Here is a 19,147-nt window from a genome sequence, read left to right as displayed (position 1 = left end):
TGCACGCTCGCCGTACCCATTACTGTTGCTGGTGTAAATTATTAGTACCCCCTAATACCCCCTAGTTCTGACTGTGGTATCCATGTGGTACTGTTATACAGTAATACAAATAGTTATGGTCCTTAGTCAGACCCTTGGAATCCCTGACCCTCACATGTTTATTGAGCTCTGCCAACACTGAATACATCACAGGTTACTGTGACAGCCATTGCTGGGGAGCTCACACACATGTCTCTCCTGTGTAATAAAAGTAAACATTTTCTGAGCTGTTTGTTTATTTGGTCCTGCATTACCCCCCCCCTCCCCCCCCTTCTGTCTGAGGACCATCAGGCGGAACCTTTCTGCGGCCGGAACGTTGCTGTGGTGGGGCTGGTTTTCGGAGGGTGATTTAAGGTGTCGCACCGCTCTGTGTGCATTGAGGAAAGATGGAGGCTCGGGGCAGAGCGCGGCATGAGATGAGTCTGGCGGCTCTCAGACACACAGACCCCTATATCAATACTATCGTGGATGTGACGGGGCAGGTGGCTCTCTACAGCTTCAGCCCCAGGACAGGAGAATGGGTGAGTGAGCACTGACAGAGCCAGGAGGATTCAGTATTTATACCTGCCATGGAGTGAGGGGGCTATAAAGAGGATATACCCCCCCCGCCATGGAGTGAGGGGGCTATAAAGAGGATACCCCCCCTCCCCCCTGCCATGGAGTGAGGGGGCTATAAAGAGGATACACCCCCACCTGCCATGGAGTGAGGGGGGCTATAAAGAGGATACACCCCCACCTGCCATGGAGTGAGGGGGGCTATAAAGAGGATACACCCCCACCTGCCATGGAGTGAGGGGGGCTATAAAGAGGATACACCCCCACCTGCCATGGAGTGAGGGGGGCTATAAAGAGGATACACCCCCACCTGCCATGGAGTGAGGGGGGCTATAAAGAGGATACACCCCCACCTGCCATGGAGTGAGGGGGGCTATAAAGAGGATACACCCCCACCTGCCATGGAGTGAGGGGGGGATGTACTAATTATACCGCCAGGGTCAAGTAATTCTGGGCTCTGTGTTGTTTTTCTTTTTTAATAGTTTTGGGAAGAATTTGGGCTGGGATCTTGATGTCTGTACTTGTGACACGTGCAGACCTCAGTTATCGGTCTGTCGCGGTCCAACATACTGACTTGCTGTCTGAACTGTGGGGGAGTGATTACTGATGTCTGCATCATATGGAGGTACAGATGCTCCAGAACCCCCACTAGACCACCAGACAGAGATGACCACCAAAGTGTGAAAAAATCACCTAACAACACCCACAATTGCAAGACGACAAACAAATTAATCTAATTTTGCATAAATAGTACAGCTTCCCAAGGTCACCTCCCAGTAGATAAACACTCACTATGCCAAATATACAAACATATAGAAATTTGGGATACAGCTTAACATCTAAAAGAAAATGTATTATATTGTCATAAAATCAGAAATGACACTTTCACTGGATTTTACTCACAAAACAAAGGGACACTATATTCACCAGAACAACTACAGCTTATTGTATTCTGGTGAGTATAAAAAGCCAGAAGGGCCTTTTGCAGTAAACACTGTATTTTCAGAGAATTGCATTTACATTACAGCCTAGTGATACCTCCACTGGCCACTCTTCAGATGGCTACTAAAGGTGCTTCCTGGGGAAGTGCTGCACACTGTGCAGTATTGTCATTCAGTGTCTCCACCTTCTGCATGGAGACACTGAACTTTCCTCATAGAGTGCATTGATTCAATTAATTACTATGAGGAGATGCTGATTGGCCAGGCCGGCATTTGGCTTGTGCTGTCTCTCTGATCTGCATCTCCTATTACGCTGTAATGTACTTAACTAACCTATCTCTTGAAGAAAAAAATAAAAATCGAAAACTGAAAGATTTTTTTTTTTTAAAAAACAACTATATAAATCAAAAATGTACAATTACTGCAAATTATGTCTGCAATGAAGTTTTCTATAAACATGATATATCTGAAAAGTCACTTATCAAAATCCGTCATACATCTCATCTACATACTAATCAAAAGTATTCAACCCACTTGAAAATCAGGTTTATTATCAACATGTTCTGACTTTCATCTGTTTGCAATGAACAAATCAAATAAAAGCAACTGAAATAGCTCAACACAACGAATGCTTCAAGTAGTTTCCTCATTCATATTTTTTTTTTAGGGACCATGACGTAAAAACAAACGAATGCCCAAAATAGCCTATGTTTGGCATTGTTTTTACATGATGGTCCCTAAAGAAGTTCTTTGTATAGAACAAAATGCATGGGATCTTCAGCTATTTTGTCTACTTGTTTATATTCTTGTGCACATACAGCTTTGCAGTCATAAAAGTATTTTACAACTTACTTACCTTGATTCGCACGTCTGGCTCCTAGACTGGGTGACTTCTTAAGAAGAAGCTGCACCACTGCCATCAAGGAAGGTACCCTTAAATGAACACTAGGGGGTCAGGAACAAACATGTATTCCTGACCCTATAGTGCTAAAAACACCGTCTAGCCTCCTGGCCCCCTTGACTTAGTAAAATCTGACTTTTATTCCTGTCTGCTGCTGCTGGCTCTGCCCCTGATCTGCCTTGGCTGACATCAGAAGTGTTGTTCAGATTGGTAAACAACATTGCAACCTGTTAATAGAGCCTCTCTTTACAAGGTTAAAGAGTTTTGACCATTTGGCGGTCGCGTCTATTTACTTTTGTTAATCAGAGGTTTCAAGTGATTAGGGCGATTTTTTTTTTTTTTTTTTTTTTTTTTTTTTTTTTATATAGTTATGCAGATTATTCATGATCTTAATTTGAACTTTTACTTTTCATTCTAGGAGAAGACGGATATTGAAGGCACCCTGTTTGTGTATACAAGGTTGGTTTTTCAAAGTATTAATGGGATTTATAGGTTTTCTTTCAGTAGTAGTATTGGAAGTCTGACCGGTTTATTCTTTCAAATGGGGATTGTGACGAAATGAAAAGAGAATTGCAAATTTGAGGCCAAGATAAGAGCTTTGATTGTTTTATTTAATATTATTAATTGTTCATCTTTTTCTAGACGTGAAGCAGCAGTAATAATAACTAGATTGTGCCCTGCCTCACTTGCCAGGCAGATGACATAATAAAATGAAAACTTTGAGGGACTTGCCCTTCCATCTATGTAAAAGGCAACTAGACACCCAAGCTTTCCAATATCTGTCTGGTACTTGGCTTTTTATTAATTTTAGGCAGTCAGCAGAGTCTCAATGGTGTATATTGCTTTATGCCTCCTAATAGTGATACAATGCTGGTGGTGAGTCTAGGGTTCATGAATCCAAAGGTTGTGTTTTTGATTTAAAATGGTATTTATTTTTTTTGCAGGGGGGTTATTCTTCATTGTGGGATATCCAGTTGATTGTGCTTGCTTTGGAATGCATGTGTGTTATACCATTTTTAAGTCCTATGCAGGAAGATTGCTTTAGTTTCAGTGTAAATTAGAATGTTCTCTTGTGTTTAATTCAAGCAACATCCTATTTAAACTCCAATTACTGCTGCAATCAGTTCACCAAGCCCCATTGACCTCTGCCCTTTAATGTGGAATGCATTGTTTACCTATTCATTTTCCTTGGATCTTTTAGCGTTCTTTCAGGTCTTTAGTACCATTTTTTTTTTTTTCAATTTGACAATTTTTATTTTTGAGATTTTCGAGGGATACAGAAGGAAAGAGGGTTGGGGTTGGTGGTATCTTTAACAACTGATCAATTTTACATCAATACAATGCACAGTCATACAAGCTCGGTCAACAGTATATATCTCAGCCAAATGTAGTGTTAGCCTTGCGGCTCTATCAGTTAAGTGACGCTGATGTGGCTTGATCAGTCTTGCCTTGTCTATTGGCTGTATTGGCTCCTTTAGTGCAGTCTCTTTGTTTTATTTATTTATTTTTTTAATTTTTTTTTTTTTTAATATATTTTATTTTGTTGCGTTGGGGGTACAGAAAGGAAGAGGGGATTGGGGGGAAATTTCAGGTAAGCCAGAGTATATCACATCGGTACGACCCATTGTTATGGCATAGTTTTAACAACACATGTTCAGTCGACTTCCGACTTTCTGTAACGTTAGGTGATCAACCTCTGTATATTGTCGTTAATTCAGAGTGGGGGCGGGGCGCAGGTGACTGGAGAGGTGGCGCATGGCGATGGGTCCAGTGAAGGAATTCGATTAGTTTGCGAATGTGCCCTTCCCCGCTACCCTTTCCTGTCTGTCAGTGAGTGAGTCGCTGGCGCTCGTGCTGTGGAGGCTTATCCTTCCTCGTTGCGCTCCCATGCTGGTGGGTCATAACTTTATCTTTTGTGGCTATCTACCATATGGGAGGTGGGGAGGGGGCAGTACCTGGGTCTAACTATGTAACTAGTTTGTCTTCGCTGGGAAGTCTCTCATTGCTCAGTCGTCTTTGTTCTGTCTCTTTTGGTTGCTGTAGGGAATTAACTAGGGACCCGTCCCTCTATATAAGCTGTCCAAAGTTATTTTGCTGTGGTGCTCCCCATGCCCGCTTTCAGTTGGTGCCACACTATTATATCATAGTCCAGTGTTGTGGAAACTAGTGTGGTTACCTCTGCTATGGAGGGGATCATTGGGGTTTTCCATTGACGTGCCAGTAGCATGGAGGCCGAGGAGAGGATGAGGAATGTTGGTTTAGCTATACACCGTGGCATGTTGGGAGGTAAGAGCTTGAGTAAGAAGGTTTCAACTTTGTATTCTAAGATGCACCCTGTGGCCCCCCGTATCAACTTTTCTACCTGTCTCCAGTATGTCTGGGCCGGGACCCAAGTCCACCAGATGTGGAGCATTGTCCCCTCCTGGGTTAGGCACCTCCAGCATTTGTTGCTTGTGTTTGGGTACATTTTCTTGAGTCGTGTGGGTGTCATGTACCACCTATAGAGTAATTTACGGGTTGACTCCATAAGGGAGGCGCACGAAGTGAGACCTTTGTGGTTTGTGTAGATGTGGTTCCCTTCATCTTGTGTGAGGTCTCTGCCTATATCTTTGTGTCAGTCCGATTGGAACCTCTACTAAGGCTCAGAATTGTGTGCGGTAATTAAATTGTAACATACTGACAGCGTTTTTCGGGTCGAGAGTTGGTGTAGGCACATCCTCTCGAAGTAGGTGAGAGGGGTGTCAAACGTGGGTGCGGGGTCTGTGTCTTTAATGTTTTGAGTTGCCAGTAGGAAAACGTTAGCCGCCGTGGTAAATCGTGTGTGGTCTGTATGGTCGGGAGCGTGTGTATGCCTTGCGGGCTGCACAGTTGGTGTAGGTGTGTGATGTTACACGCCTTCCATGCTTTATGTGGGAATGTATCGTTGCAGAGGTTAATTGTGTGTAGTGGCGTTGCCAGGGACCATGGTCTGGCGGAGCAAAGCGCGTCTCTGTGGCTATCCCACATGTTGTGCAGCAGTTTGGTGGTGGGCAGGGTGCTTGGTGGTATGCGCCCCAAGTGTCTTGGTAGCCACATGTTCGCCGCGAGGTCCGATGTCCCACTGCAGCTGGCTTCTATCCCTATCCATTGGGGGGTGTAAGTGTTGGAGTGCATAGCCAAGATGTTAGCTGTTTGTGTTGCCACATAATATGCCCTCAGATTTGGGAATCCGAGGCCTCCTTTGTCTGTTGCTCTCATAAGTAAGGTTCTAGGGACCCTGGGACGTGTCTTCCCCCCCCCCCCCTCTCAGCTGAATTTTATCAGGCTAGGTTGTAGTCTTTTTGTAGGTAAGTTTGTGGCAGGGGTATCTGCAGGGAGCCTAACGTAAATCAAGGGGACTACCTCCGAAACCTACTGCAACTCATTACACAGCTCCAAACAGGCACCACCGTCCTGTGTGGAGACTTTAATCAGTTTCAAGACCCCATGCTAGACTCATCAGCAACTCACACAACCCACCGAGCCAAAATACTTCACAAGCAATGCAAGGTTCTGACCAAACTATTACAATCATACGGCCTGTATGACACCTGGCGCACACTGCACCCGAATGAAAAGGAATTCACACACTACTCCCAAGTACACAACACTTACTCAAGGATAGACAGCTTTCTGCTGCCAAGCATGCACCTCAACCGAGTAATAGCTTGCGACATAGTAACCTCAACCTGGTCAGACCATAACCCGGTTAAACTCACAATAGCATATCATTACAATTACAAAAACCGTGGGCCATGGCGGCTAAATGATCAGCTCCTCAAAGATCCCCACTTTGTCCTTACACTGCAACAGGACCTGCATACATACTTCCAATCTAACGACACTAATGACATCTCCCCCCTCACTCGTTGGATGGCTCACAAACCAGTCATTAGGGGAATTCTAATTAGACGAGCCTCCCACCTCAAGAAACGGCAACACCAGGCACATATTCAAACTCTTAAAAAATTACAAGACCTCCATAGAGCCAACCAAATCTCTCCCTCGAACATCAAGCAAACCGCAATAGCTGACTTGCAAAGACAAATCAACACTATATAGCTTTTCAAAAAGCAAGCTACGCATTAAAAAGATTAAAAGCCACTACCTTTTGTCCTAGGAAACAGAGCTTGCAAAGCGTTAGCCCAAAGACTCAGAGACAAGCACAAACTAGAATCCCTTACCTGTTGTCCCCAACAGGACACAAAGTGACCCAACCTACAAAGATCTGTGAAGAGTTCGCTACTTATTACAGCTCTCTTTATAATCTCAAGAACAACTCACAATCACCCCAGCCCACCCACGACACAATACAAGAATACTTACGCAGGTTAGACCTACCTAAACTCCAATCACATGATATTACACACCTAACCAGCCCTGTTACAGACCAAGAAATAATGCAGCTTATAGAGTCAATGGCGAAAGGAAAGGCACCGGGACCGGACGGTCTCACCAATATTTATTATGCAACTTTGAAACACACACTAGGCCAGAGGTAGGCAACCTACGGCACTAGTGCCATGCACGGCACTCGAGGTGTCTTTGCACGGCACTCAAGGCTGCTAGAGACAAATTGGCTCTGGCCTATCAGGAGTCCCAGTAAAACTTCAGATATCTGCTAATCCGAAAAGGTGGTGAAGGACAATCCTCAATGTATGCATTGCAGCACGTAGAGAAAGTGATCTCAGATCATTTTCTCACAGCACTTGTGAATAGGAATCCACACTGTAGTAGAGCAGCTCGCAGTTGCTGTTGCAGTTCCTGTCCTTGACATGTACCTGGCCGGTCTGGCCCCCACTGGAACCCAGGTAAGCCACCCAGACTGCTAGATATACACAGGAATGCAGAATCCTGCATTCCTGTGTAATCCCTCATACAAATAGTACGGACAGCCCACACACAAACATACTCATAATCTGGACAACACCACTAACAATCCACATACATGCACACAACCTCTCACATGCAATACCTCAAACAGCCCCCACACATACTACCAAACACACAATGTGATATATCCATTCTCACAATTCCACAAGCAGCCCCCATACACAACTCACATTCATATGTATCATACACAATACCATAAACTACTCATGAACATATACAATATAATAGCTTATATACGCAGGGCCGTCTTTAACGTGGGGCAAACTAGGCAGCTGCACCGTGAGCCCCGCTGGCCTCAACTATTTCTAACCCCCGGCCGGTAATCCGCACACTAAGGAGGCCCACCGGGTGGCCCGTGCACAAAGGGCCACCCGGTGGGCTTCTGTCAGCAGGGTCCCGGTGGCGCACTGAGGCGCTTTAACAGCGCGAGCGGGCCCCTTGCTTTTTGGCAACAGGCTGGGAGGAAGTGACGGCCGTGCATCACTTCATCCCACAAAGAGAGTAGCGTGCGGGAAAGAAGAATAGGCAGAGTGGAAGGGGGCTAGCCGAGAGAGCCAGACCTCAACTCCCAACACCTTCAGCCACCAGCAGGAAAGGTAGGAAACTGGAGGGTGGGTTTAAAAGTGTAATTTTTGTATGTCAGTATATCTGTATGTGTGTATGTCTGTGTCAGTATGTCTGTCAGTGTGTGTGTGTTAGTATGTCTGTGTGTGTCGGTATATCTGTGTGTGTCAGTATGTCAGTGTGTGTGTGTCAGCATGTCTGTGTCAGTATGTCAGTATATCTGTGTGTCAGTATATCTGTGTATGTGTCAGTATGTTTTTGTGTCAGTATGTCTGTGTGTGTGTGTGTCAGCGTGTCTGTGTGTCTGTGTGTGTGTGTTAGTATGTCTGTGTGTGTGTCAGTAAATCTGTGTCAGTATATCTGTGTGTGCATGTGTCAGTATGTCAGTATGTCTGTGTGTGTGTTTCAGTGTGTATATATATATCTCTGTGTGCGTGTATATGTGCATACATATCAGCATTCACACACTAACACTACACACAAATACACCCCTACATTCAAATTTCAACACTACGTACAAACACATGTCTGTGTTACACACCAAAATTATATGTAAATTCACCCCTGCATTCAAAAACCAACACTACACAAATACATGCTTGCAGTCACGTCAACACCACATACAAACATATTCCACACAAAAACCGCTTAGTGCTAAGACCTGGAAACATGGGTAAATGGTAGAGCCCCAGCTGTCAATGCATTACTGGAGTTGCACGACAGATGGGGATCTACCTTTTAATCACTCGTGCAACAGGGAGGCCCAAAAAAATTCTTGCACCTCTCTACTTTAGGTCCGCCACTGTGTTGAGGTGGAGGACGTGATTGCAAACACATGCTTTGCCCAGGGTCCAGTCAATATTAAAGACGGCCCTGCTTATACGCACAAATACAACGATACAAAGCAATTACAGTAAAAATAACACAAGCAGAATACGGCAGCATACACACCTCAATTTAAAAAAAAAAAATAGGACCGGCACGCTACGGGACATCACAATCCTATATCGGCACAGTGCTGCTAAAAGGTTGCCTACCCCTGCACTAGGCCCATACATAACAAGGGCTTTCAATCACGCTACACAACAAGGCAACCTCCCAACCGAATTCTTAGCAGCACATATCATAACTCTGCCCAAGCCTGGAAAACCTACAACATTATGTCAGAACTTCAGGCCCATCTCCCTGCTAAACGCAGACGCAAAACTGTACGCTAAGATATATGCAGAGAGACTCAAGACAATCTTACCGGGTCTGATCTCCACAGACCAAGTAGGGTTCGTGGCAGGCAGACAAGATCCAGACAACTCGAGGAAGGTCCTAGACATCCTCCATTACCTCGACCGCTCCAAAACACAAAGTACACTCCTCTCATTAGATGCTGAAAAAGCATTTGACCGCCTGAATTGGCGGTTTCTGCGGGACGTGATGAATAGATATGGATTCCCCCCCGAATTTCTCAATGTAGTAAGGGCCCTCTACAGTTCCACCCCCTTCAAGATAACCAATGGCACGCGACAGGGCTGCCCCCTTTCCCCAATGCTTTATGTGCTGGCCTTGGAGCCGCTAGCAATAGCTATCAGAGCAAATCAGGACATTAAAGGGGTCACCATAGGAGGCAAAGAATATAAACTTAACCTGTTCGCGGATGATATCCTACTCACCCTAACCAATCCATCAATATCACTCCAAACCTGCACAAGGAAATACAAGACTACAGCAGACAATCATATTATCAGCTAAACCTAACTAAAACCCAGGCCATGTGCATAAACATCCCCAAAAAGGAGGAACAGATATATCGTCTTACATTCCTGGAGAGGAGAGTATGACTGGAGAGACGACTTCCTAACATTCTTGGGCATAAAATTAACAAAAAAAACACACAGACCTCTTTGCTACTAACTACATTAAACTAGCCAAAGAGGTAGAACATATACTACATTCATGGCAACATAAATTTTTATCATGGCTGGGCCGAATAGCGGCTATCAAAATGACAATTCTACCGAAAATCCTCTATATGTTCCGCTCCCTTTAGTACCATTTAAAAAAAAAAAAAAAGAGGAATTTTTTTTTTAAAAAAAAAATTTACTTTTGCTTTCTCTCTCTCATTTATGCAACACTTTGGAACCCACTTTGGAGAAAGGCAAAGCTACCTCATAAACCAAGAGCCAGGTTTACGCAAATTGCAGTCTGCATGTCTCTGAGATTGCAATTCTTGTTCCAAATTGGCATCCGACATTAAACCAAGAACCGAAATGTTGCTTTCTGTTGATTACAGAATAGTTTGAGACAATCCTTTGCCAAACTCAGGTCCTTAGCTGTGTGAGCTGCCACCTACTTAACCCCTTAAAGGGAAACTCCAGTGCCAGAAAAACGATCCGTTTTTCTGGCACTGGAGGGTCCCTCTCCCTCCCACCCACCAATCCCCGGTTACTGAAGGGGTGAAAACCCCTTCAGTCACTTACCTGGGACAGTGGCGATGTCCCTCGCCGCTGTCTCCGCCTCCGCGACGCTCCTCCTAATGATTACGTCGGCCGGTGGGCGAGACTAATCTCGCTCACCGGCCGAGGAGACCTAATGCGCATGCGCGGAAATGCCGCGCATGCGCATTACGTCTCCCCATAGGAAAGCATTGAAAAATCATTTCAATGCTTTCCTATGGGGTTTTGAGCGATGCTGGAGGTCCTCACACAGCGTGAGGACGTCCAGCGACGCTCTAGCACAGGAAACCTGTGCTAAAACCCAGGAAGTGACCTCTAGTGGCTGTCTAATAGACAGCCACTAGAGGTGGAGTTAACCCTGCAATGTAAATATTGCAGTTTATGAAAAACTGCAATAATTACACTTGCAGGGTTAAGGGTAGTGGGAGTTGGCACCCAGACCACTCCAATGAGCAGAAGTGGTCTGGGTGCCTGGAGTGTCCCTTTAAGGACACATGACATGTCATGATTCCATTTTATTCCAGAAGTTTGGTCCTTAAGGGGTTAAAGGGACACTATAGTCACCTGAACAACTACTGCTTAATGTAGTTGTTCAGATATGATCTATAGCTCCCTGGAGGCAATTTAATGTAAACACTGTATTTTCAGAGAAAATACAGTGTTTACATTGATTGATAGGAATACCTCCAGTGGCCGTCCCTCAGACGGCCACCAGAGGGACTTCCTATCATGCAGGGCCCTAAAAGGCCCTGTACACGTCAGACGTATTAAAATACGTCTGACGTGTGCAGGAGAGAGAAGGCACTGTGTGCGCGCCTTCTCTCTCCATCCTGTCAGCAGAGGAGGGGGGCGGGCAAAGACCGCGAGCTGAGCTGTCAGTCAGCTCACGGCCACGCGCATGCGCGGTAGTGCACTCAGGACTTCAGAAGGCGGCATGAATGCCACCCTCTGAAGTATGTGCACATGTGTGGCGAAGCCGCGCATGCGCATAAGGGAGCAATGACGCTTCCAAATGGAAGAGTCTGATTGCTCCCTGCTCGCGCCCGCCTATTTCGTCATTTTGACGAAATAGGGGGCGCGGCTTCACGAGGCTCCCGGCGCTGCAACCAGGTGAGTAAAACTGCTGCCTGGAGAGTCCCTTTAATTTAATTTAAGGAAAAAAGAGAACTAAATGGTTTAGGAATCAGATTCTGATCTATACACCCTGCCACCTCCTGCAATGGTGAGGAATTGGAAGTCTTTAATTCCAGGAAATCTGTGCAGTACAGTAAAGACCTGGAGTCTTCTCCGAAGGTATATATCGTCATAGCCCAGCTGACCCAGCAGATGGCACATCCTAATGGTAACATGGCAACTCTAAAGGAGTCAAGGATAAACACGACATTTACTCTTCACCAAGTGTCGTCTGGTGTTTGAGGAAAGGGCTAAATCACTTACGCATTATATTATTTAGTCAGTGAAAACTCATTACAGTGAGGGCGTCCAGCTTCGTTTCATGGAGTTAAACTGCAAGAGGCGTCTGCAGTCTTAACTCTGCAATGTATATGTTTTGTTTTACATTGCAGGGTTAAGGTAAATGGGCAATGCACCCAGGCCACTTCAATGAGATGAAGTAGTCTGGGTGCCTAAAGTGTCCTTACAGATCATTTAGTGATGTCCGGTACTGATCTACATGCATACATTTGATAAGAAAGTCCTTTTTTTTAAATTTTTTTATTGTGCTTTGATTGACATAACATACAAGCTCTTGGTGCCCCAATAGTATTCCTCGAGCACATTTTCAAGCGAAACAGTTGGAGCATTAGGATTATCGGCACATTTTTTCTACGTTAGGGTAAAGTTGATTAGAGCAGGTTATTAGTAAATGCAAGTCACAATAGCAAGGGTTGTGGGTACAAGAAGTTAATAGACATGACTGACCTGGGTTAGTAGCATGCTGAGTTGGTTCATCATCTTAACAAATTAGGAGGTTGCAGTTTTAGTTAGGTATATCAAGCTTTCCAAACAGTTATGTTATCAGAGTGAGATTAGGTGGTCAATGTCTAACAGTGCTAGGGGGTAACTTTGCTAGTATATCTATCATATGAGGCAAGTGCTTATTTGTATAGGCATAGTAGGTAGGCTAAACTGTGGGTCTAGGCATATAATCTGAGGCTGCATAAGTGTAAGAAGAGATGCCTAGGATTGTTGTATGGCTGGCTAAGCGGATAAACATATGTATAACAAAACAGGTTACTGGCAGATTGCATAGCGCATAAGAGTCAATAGAGGGGGAGATCACCGAATTCTATGTGCGTTTTACAACTCTGAGTTCAGTGTCCAGTGCAGCCGGCGGCCGCCCGCCTCAGGTAATCAGTCCGGTGCTTGCTTTAGCCGATACCCATGGTAGGCATGGTCTGATCGCGGGCTGATGGCTTCTCCAGGGTTGTGGAGCGGTGGGGGCAGCACTCTCCCTCCTTTCGGCCCCGTGCCGGTTTGAGGGCCGGCTTCTTCGGGCCCTAGGGCTCAGAAGGTCCAAGTCCTGCTCGCCACGCGGGCAGCTGAGGGTACTGTAGCATGTTCGTTGCTTGCGGCGGATTGTTCTCCGTCCACGTGGCGTCAGCTGCAGTGTGAGGGCCCCTGTGGCCCTCGGCTTGTGCGGGCTGGTCCTGGGTTTGGCAGCTTGCCGATTGTGTTTTGCGCCTGTTTGATGGCCATCAGTTTCTAGGCTTAGGCCCTTCTAGGTTCCGCTGTGTGGGTCGCGCACTCCTCTCCAGTTTGGCCCAGAATCGAGCAAATAGTTCATCTATGTGTTGGAGTGTTTGCTCCACGAAGTGCGTTGCTTTGTGCAAGGCGTGTGCGTCCGCCATCTTGGGCACCCCGGAGGATTGTGGCTGCCGATGGTCTGTATCAGCCTGTTGTTCCATGTGGCAGGTGTCTGCCGCCTGGATACTTCATGCTTGCCAGGTAGGACCGGGGTGACCCCCACCGGTCCAGGGGGGTGGGGGGGGCTGACCACATTAGTCGAGTGTCGCCTCCAGTTGAAACTGTAGGAGAGAAGCCGCAAAGCCTCGAGTTGGATTTGCCAGCGGAGGAGAGGTCTGCAAGAGGTATCCCATGAACCGCTGGCATGTCAGGGTCAAGTTGAGTATGGCTTTGCAGCCCAGTAGGTTTTTAGTTTGTTTTTTTTCGTCTAATTTAATGTGCCAGACACAGGAGCTCATGCAGCACACGTCTGGGCTGCTCTGTAGCCAGGCTCCGCCCCAAGAAGTCTTTTTTTTTTTTTTTTTTTATTCTTTATTTTTGTTCTGCATTGAGGGTACATGTGTGCCGATATTGCCACAGCAGCTGATACCAGCAATTCAAGGTTAAACAGTATATGGTGTGAGTTAGTACTGCACAAATTTTATAAGAAACATGCATGCAAGAAACTTAACACAGGTTATGTACTTTGAAGAATAACAATATATGGGTCGTGTCTGTCTGTGGTTGTTTACGTGTGAGGAGTTGTACTGGTGTCAGCGTGGGTTAAACGCGTGTATGGGTGAGCAGTGGCAGACGAAAATCTTGGGTATTATGAACCTGCTAGTCAGTGTCCTGCGTCTCACGCGTGGTAATAAAAGGATGAGGACCTGCTGTAGCCCAAAGGTATTGTTAAAGGTGAGAGAGAATGCTACCAGGTGATCGCTGCAGTGTACTATTACGCCTGTCGCCTTTTTGGCTGGGTTGTCGTGTCTGGTGGGTAAGTTGTGTGTGTGTGTGTGTGTGTGTTCAATTAGGAACAGGCTCAATTAAAGTCAGCTGCACCTATGTGATGGGCCATCGCCGTAGTGCCAGTGAGCCTGTTGGTTGAGTGGACGTTGCTGTCAGTAATGTGGCGTGTAGTTGTGTCGTCTTTAAGTCAAACATATCAGCTATAGGCATACATCGATAAGTTTAAACATAAACGAAAATACAATAAAATAAGAAAACAAACCCCTCATGCAATCGTTATACAGGTGATATGCCCCGTTGCGTTACAAGGATAATATAGGGTTTCTTCACAACATAGTATCAACAAACTTAAACTGAGTACAGCGATGTAGATTGGATTAAAGAGAACATATAAATGCTTGTTCCTATAAAGGAAACATGAGTGGGTCATATAAACAGAAAATATAGCTTCTACGGTGATTGCATAGTCAGAGTATATCATGTTTTGGTACTAAGTCCTGTATCACACTTTGAAGGTACAGCACAGAGGCATGCTTGTGGTACTTATTAGGTAGCGTCGAATGAACATTAATCATAATACATTAAATTTATAGATTGCAAGCTAAGTAGGCTGTGTCCAGCCGGACAGCTTGTGGTGGTATACCCCTTCATCAGCCTATGCCCTGTGTGGGCACCTCACAGTCCTGCAGCATGGCTCGGTACCTCAGGTCTCTCGGCACAGATGTTATCAGGTGGGGTAGTTCATCCCGTCGGATCGGTGTGCCCAGGAGTCCTGCAGACCGTTGGTGAGGGCCAACGATAGGTCCCAGCAGCATTTTCCTCTGCTTGTCCTTGTGCTGGGGTGGGTTGCGCGGTCTATTGCACCTTCTCTCTCCCATCCGGACCGCCAGGTCTGAATGAGGTACAACTTTGGTCGCTTGCTGGGGTGCGCATAGGCTGCTCGGGTGGTGCCTCGGTGGTCTCTGGCATTGCTGGGTGATGAATGGGTCGTGAGTGCCCAGCGGTCTTGCGCTGATGCGTGAGCGTGTGGGTGTTAGCGCCCGCAAGGCCTGTCACCGTTGCCCGCCAATTAGATCTATGGAGTCGTCTCCCTTGGGAGGGTGCCTTGGGGCCTCGCGGTGTGTACTCACACAGTTGGCGTCGAGTGGCCGGGCGGATCCACGCTGCTGCCGCCTGCACCGCTAGTCTGAAGGGCCGGTCTCTGCCTCGGAACTTTGTCCAAAGGTTGGTGCAGAGCTGTGTCGCCAGTTTTGTCAGTTGTGCTGTGGGGCTTTCTGCACTAGGTTGCTGTCGATTCAGACCGCGTGTATTGAAACCAGGCCTGTCCGCCATTTTGGGCCTTGTATTTTCTGTGCAGCTGGAGTGTGCACCAGCATCCACTTGTTCGCCTGAGTTTCTGGCTTTCCTTGTTGGTGTGGACCGGGATAACCCCCTCTGGTCCATGTGGGGTGGGGAGGGAAGCGGTGTGCGATTGTCCCCTCTTCAGCCTGAGAACCGGGAGAGCGGCGGTCTCTCCGCGGCTCCCACCCGTGTAGGCCGCAGATTGCGGTGTGGTAGTTTTAGCGGCGGGGAGCCCCGTGTCGGGTATCCCCAGCTTGAGCATCCCCTCCTGAGCTGGAGGGTAGTGATCCGCAGCCGGCACGATCTGGTGGTCGGGCGTAGTGCCCAGAATCAGGGCTTCAGATGCGGGAGCTCTCGCCATAGACGTCTGGCTCGCTCGGCAGCTAAGCTCCGCCCCCCAAGAAGTCTTTTTATGGAATTTAATTTTAAAGATTTAATTTAAATAAATTATATTTAAATACAAAACTATATTTTTGCATATTAAAATACAGGATATTAAGCCCTTAAGGACAGCGGGCGTGCTATGCCGTCCTTGGGGACCCAGCTCTAAACGCCGGCGGGCGGAACAGCACTTCCACCCCGTCCTATTCACTTACCTGCTCGCTGGCGATCGCAGTGGAGGGGACTTGCCTGACATCCCAGGGAGTCCCCCCTGCTGCCTGTAAAAAAGTTAAAACACGGTTTAAAATAAAATATATACTTGGATTGTGTGTGTGTGTCTGTATAACTATATTTATCAGTATCTTTCTATAGGTTTCTATATGCTGGCAGTCTAGGAGGTTGCATGCAAGAGGAATGGAGGGCTGGAGATCCCGCGCGTGTTTGTACACACGCCCTAACATTAAATAAAAAAAAAATGTAAATACAGGAAAATTGGGATTGCAGGCGCGATCTAGTAGAACACACTTGCTACTTCTGTTAGCTCAATTGAGCTAACAGAAGTAGAACCTGAATGGGGGAGGCGTTCCTATTGTTAAAGATAAAAATGCCAATTTCACTGTGAAATGAATAAATGGACCTTTTTAAAGGGATACAGCTGAAGTGGTGTATGGTCCTGGAGTGGTCCTTTAAAGCTGCATTGGTGCCCGCAGTGTTGGTGCCTTTAAGCATTTGTGCCTCCAAACATTCTAATCTCTAATGCACGTCTTGCATTAACTTAGGTTTAGGGTTTTCATCTGGCTGTATGATGCTGTTGGCAATAATTTGGTCTCACCAAAGCATTTCCAGCCGTTTAACCAAAGATTTTATTAGGACATTGTAACTTTCTAAATGATCTATATATACATACCTATTCACTTACTTTGAAAACATTAATTGATAGTCAAATCCCATGTGCTTCAATTCTTGAAAATCGTCAAATAAGATGTAAAGTTTGTACATTTCTCTCAGGTGAAAATATATAGAGAAATAAAGGAAGCATTCCGTGCTGTGTCAGTTTAATAGGAATAGTGCATGTAGTGGAGAGGTAGTATAATCCACAAGGTCTCCGCTGGTAGACAGGAAAAGCAGGTATTAATCCACATAGGCAGGTACAGCATACAATAATCCCGGTAGCGTGTAGTAATTCTTCCCTCCCAAGAACTAGACGAAACATAGGCTGGGAGTCAACTGAGTTCTTTATTCACAGGTCACAGTATTTATGGGAATCCCCATGCAAGGGGTTTCCCTACTGACATTACAGGGGTTGTACAGTAGGGGACTACATGGGGAACTTAACAACCTGGACATTTCTCCCATAATACACTGCTGCACGACAGGGACACTCCCACTGGAATATACAGTTAAGTGGATTATCCCCTCGTGCAGCAGAAACCATATTTCACATAAAAATACATAACTTAACTTTTTTATTCGTTAGATTTAAACGAATGGACGTTCGGTAGATAGCTGGGGTCTGAGCGCACAATTCGTGTAAGTACCGCTCAGATCCCAGCTTAAATAACCGAACGCCGCACGAGATACACATATTTTCTAAGTTCCCTTCAAACTACCGAATGACTCCATAGAAAAACATTACCGCAGGACCGGGGCTCCCGAATGGCTTGGAAGTCCAGCGGTATTCGTGCCGCCGAGTAGCCGATTTTAGTTCCAGGCGCTCGACGACCAAATACCGCTGGGCTAACAAAGGATCCAAGATGGCCGACCGCCGCGTGGTCGGTAGCCGAACGACTGCCACCCTGAATCCTCTTAATTACCGATTGCAACAATGTTGCAATCCTTAATGGGAGCCACACGACCTTCTATTCGGTAGTTTGTTGGTTACACGAATGGTGTTGAAATTCACCGTTCGTGAAACGATTGTATGAATGCTTGCGATTTTCTATTTTCTATCGTTTTCCCTGAACCAGATACACACAATACATACGCTTGGGTTCTCTTAAAGGGATATACACCTGCAATAACAGGATATATATTTAAAGGACAAGATACACATAATATATACGCTTGGTTCTCTTAAAGGGGTATACACATGTAATAACAGGATATATACAGAAAGGACAACATACAGTGGCTGTGTTTGCCACAGTGCAGATACAATATAAATCCACCAGAGTATAATGAAAAGATAAAATTTTCAAGCCTTATACTCGATATATGTATTTTTGTGTAGCATTGTTCTTGCAACTACAAGGTTAGCCACATATTATTTTTGGGGGGATGGGTTTCTGTATATCATCAACCAGAGAAAGAAAGATAATATTGAGGATAGAATACACAAATGGATTGCCCCTTTGGTGGGTCCTCACTCAATTCTCAAGATGGTTTAGCAGATTCCACCCCGAATAGCAGTCAAGATCCAAAATGCTAGCCAGTGCTATATGCGTGAGAGATGCATCAACCCCAGATGATCGCTTTGGACTTCATTGGGCCTTATCAGTGAGGTGTGGCTTGTATCTCTCTCTATGCCCAGTGTGACAGAGCTCCCCTACTCAGACCAAGTACATCCATCTAGTCCCATTCACGGAAACTTGGCTGGGATGTCTCCAGAGCTCTGCTCCTCGACCAGTTTGCAGCTCTCTCCTTCCAGGCAGGTATTGTCTCCTCTGCAACTCTCTTTCCAGGCAGATAGCGAAACCTCTACCTGCAGTGTGATTAGCTCCTACCTTTTATAAAGGCACTTTCGGCTATCGGCCCTAATTTTTTTGACTTTGTTCCATGCAGCCATCTAACAGGTCTGAAGACTCTGTTACTGGGGTCCCTGAACAAATTATACACAACACACACAGCTTTATATTTCTTGGGGCTAGCCCAAATACTCATTACATCAAAGTTGCTGTGACAAACCCAATAAAATACAATTGGCTAAATAATGTCTTAAAACCTACAGGAACTTATAATCACACATTGACATATTTATAAAGGGGTGGGGAAGACAATAGCAAGAAATCTCCCCTGCCTGCAGAATTCATACTATACAAATCTACCTGAACATGCAAATTAGAAAGCTTTGCTATTCAGGTCATGCATTTTGGTGTTTCAAACCCCTTACAACCAAGAGATGGTGCTGTACAGGCTCCACAGTCAAATCCACCTAGTTGGTTGAAAGCGACAGGAGAAAATGTAACCCTAAACAACCACACTGAACAAACCTTGCACCCACAATGGGCACAGGATGAATTAAAGGGCTCCTATAGTGCCAGGAAAACCAACCCGTTTTCCTGGTACTACATAGGAATCATCCAGAGACCCAATTGAATTGTCCTCCTTAAGCGCCTGGTGATGGTGACAACTGTCACACCCAGTTAACAAGGATT

The 19,147-nt window shown here is 45.8% G+C and overlaps 1 protein-coding gene across 1 annotated transcript in view; it reads left to right on the top strand.

Moving 5' to 3' along the window:
• The first annotated feature begins 415 nt into the window (after positions 1 to 415).
• DCP1A (decapping mRNA 1A) overlaps positions 416 to 19,147 on the top strand; it is a 108,809-nt gene continuing 90,077 nt past the window's right edge. Inside the window, exons 1-2 of the mRNA XM_063427567.1 lie at positions 416 to 560; positions 2,855 to 2,895. Of these exons, the coding sequence (XP_063283637.1) occupies positions 426 to 560; positions 2,855 to 2,895 (176 nt within the window). The 5' untranslated portion in view covers positions 416 to 425. The remainder of the gene's footprint in view (positions 561 to 2,854; positions 2,896 to 19,147) is intronic.

This window comes from Pelobates fuscus, chromosome 7, assembly GCF_036172605.1.
Source record: "Pelobates fuscus isolate aPelFus1 chromosome 7, aPelFus1.pri, whole genome shotgun sequence".
NCBI lineage: Eukaryota > Metazoa > Chordata > Amphibia > Anura > Pelobatidae > Pelobates > Pelobates fuscus.
The sequence above is the reverse complement of the archived record's forward strand: the minus strand, read 5'-3'. Positions and strand labels throughout refer to the sequence as shown.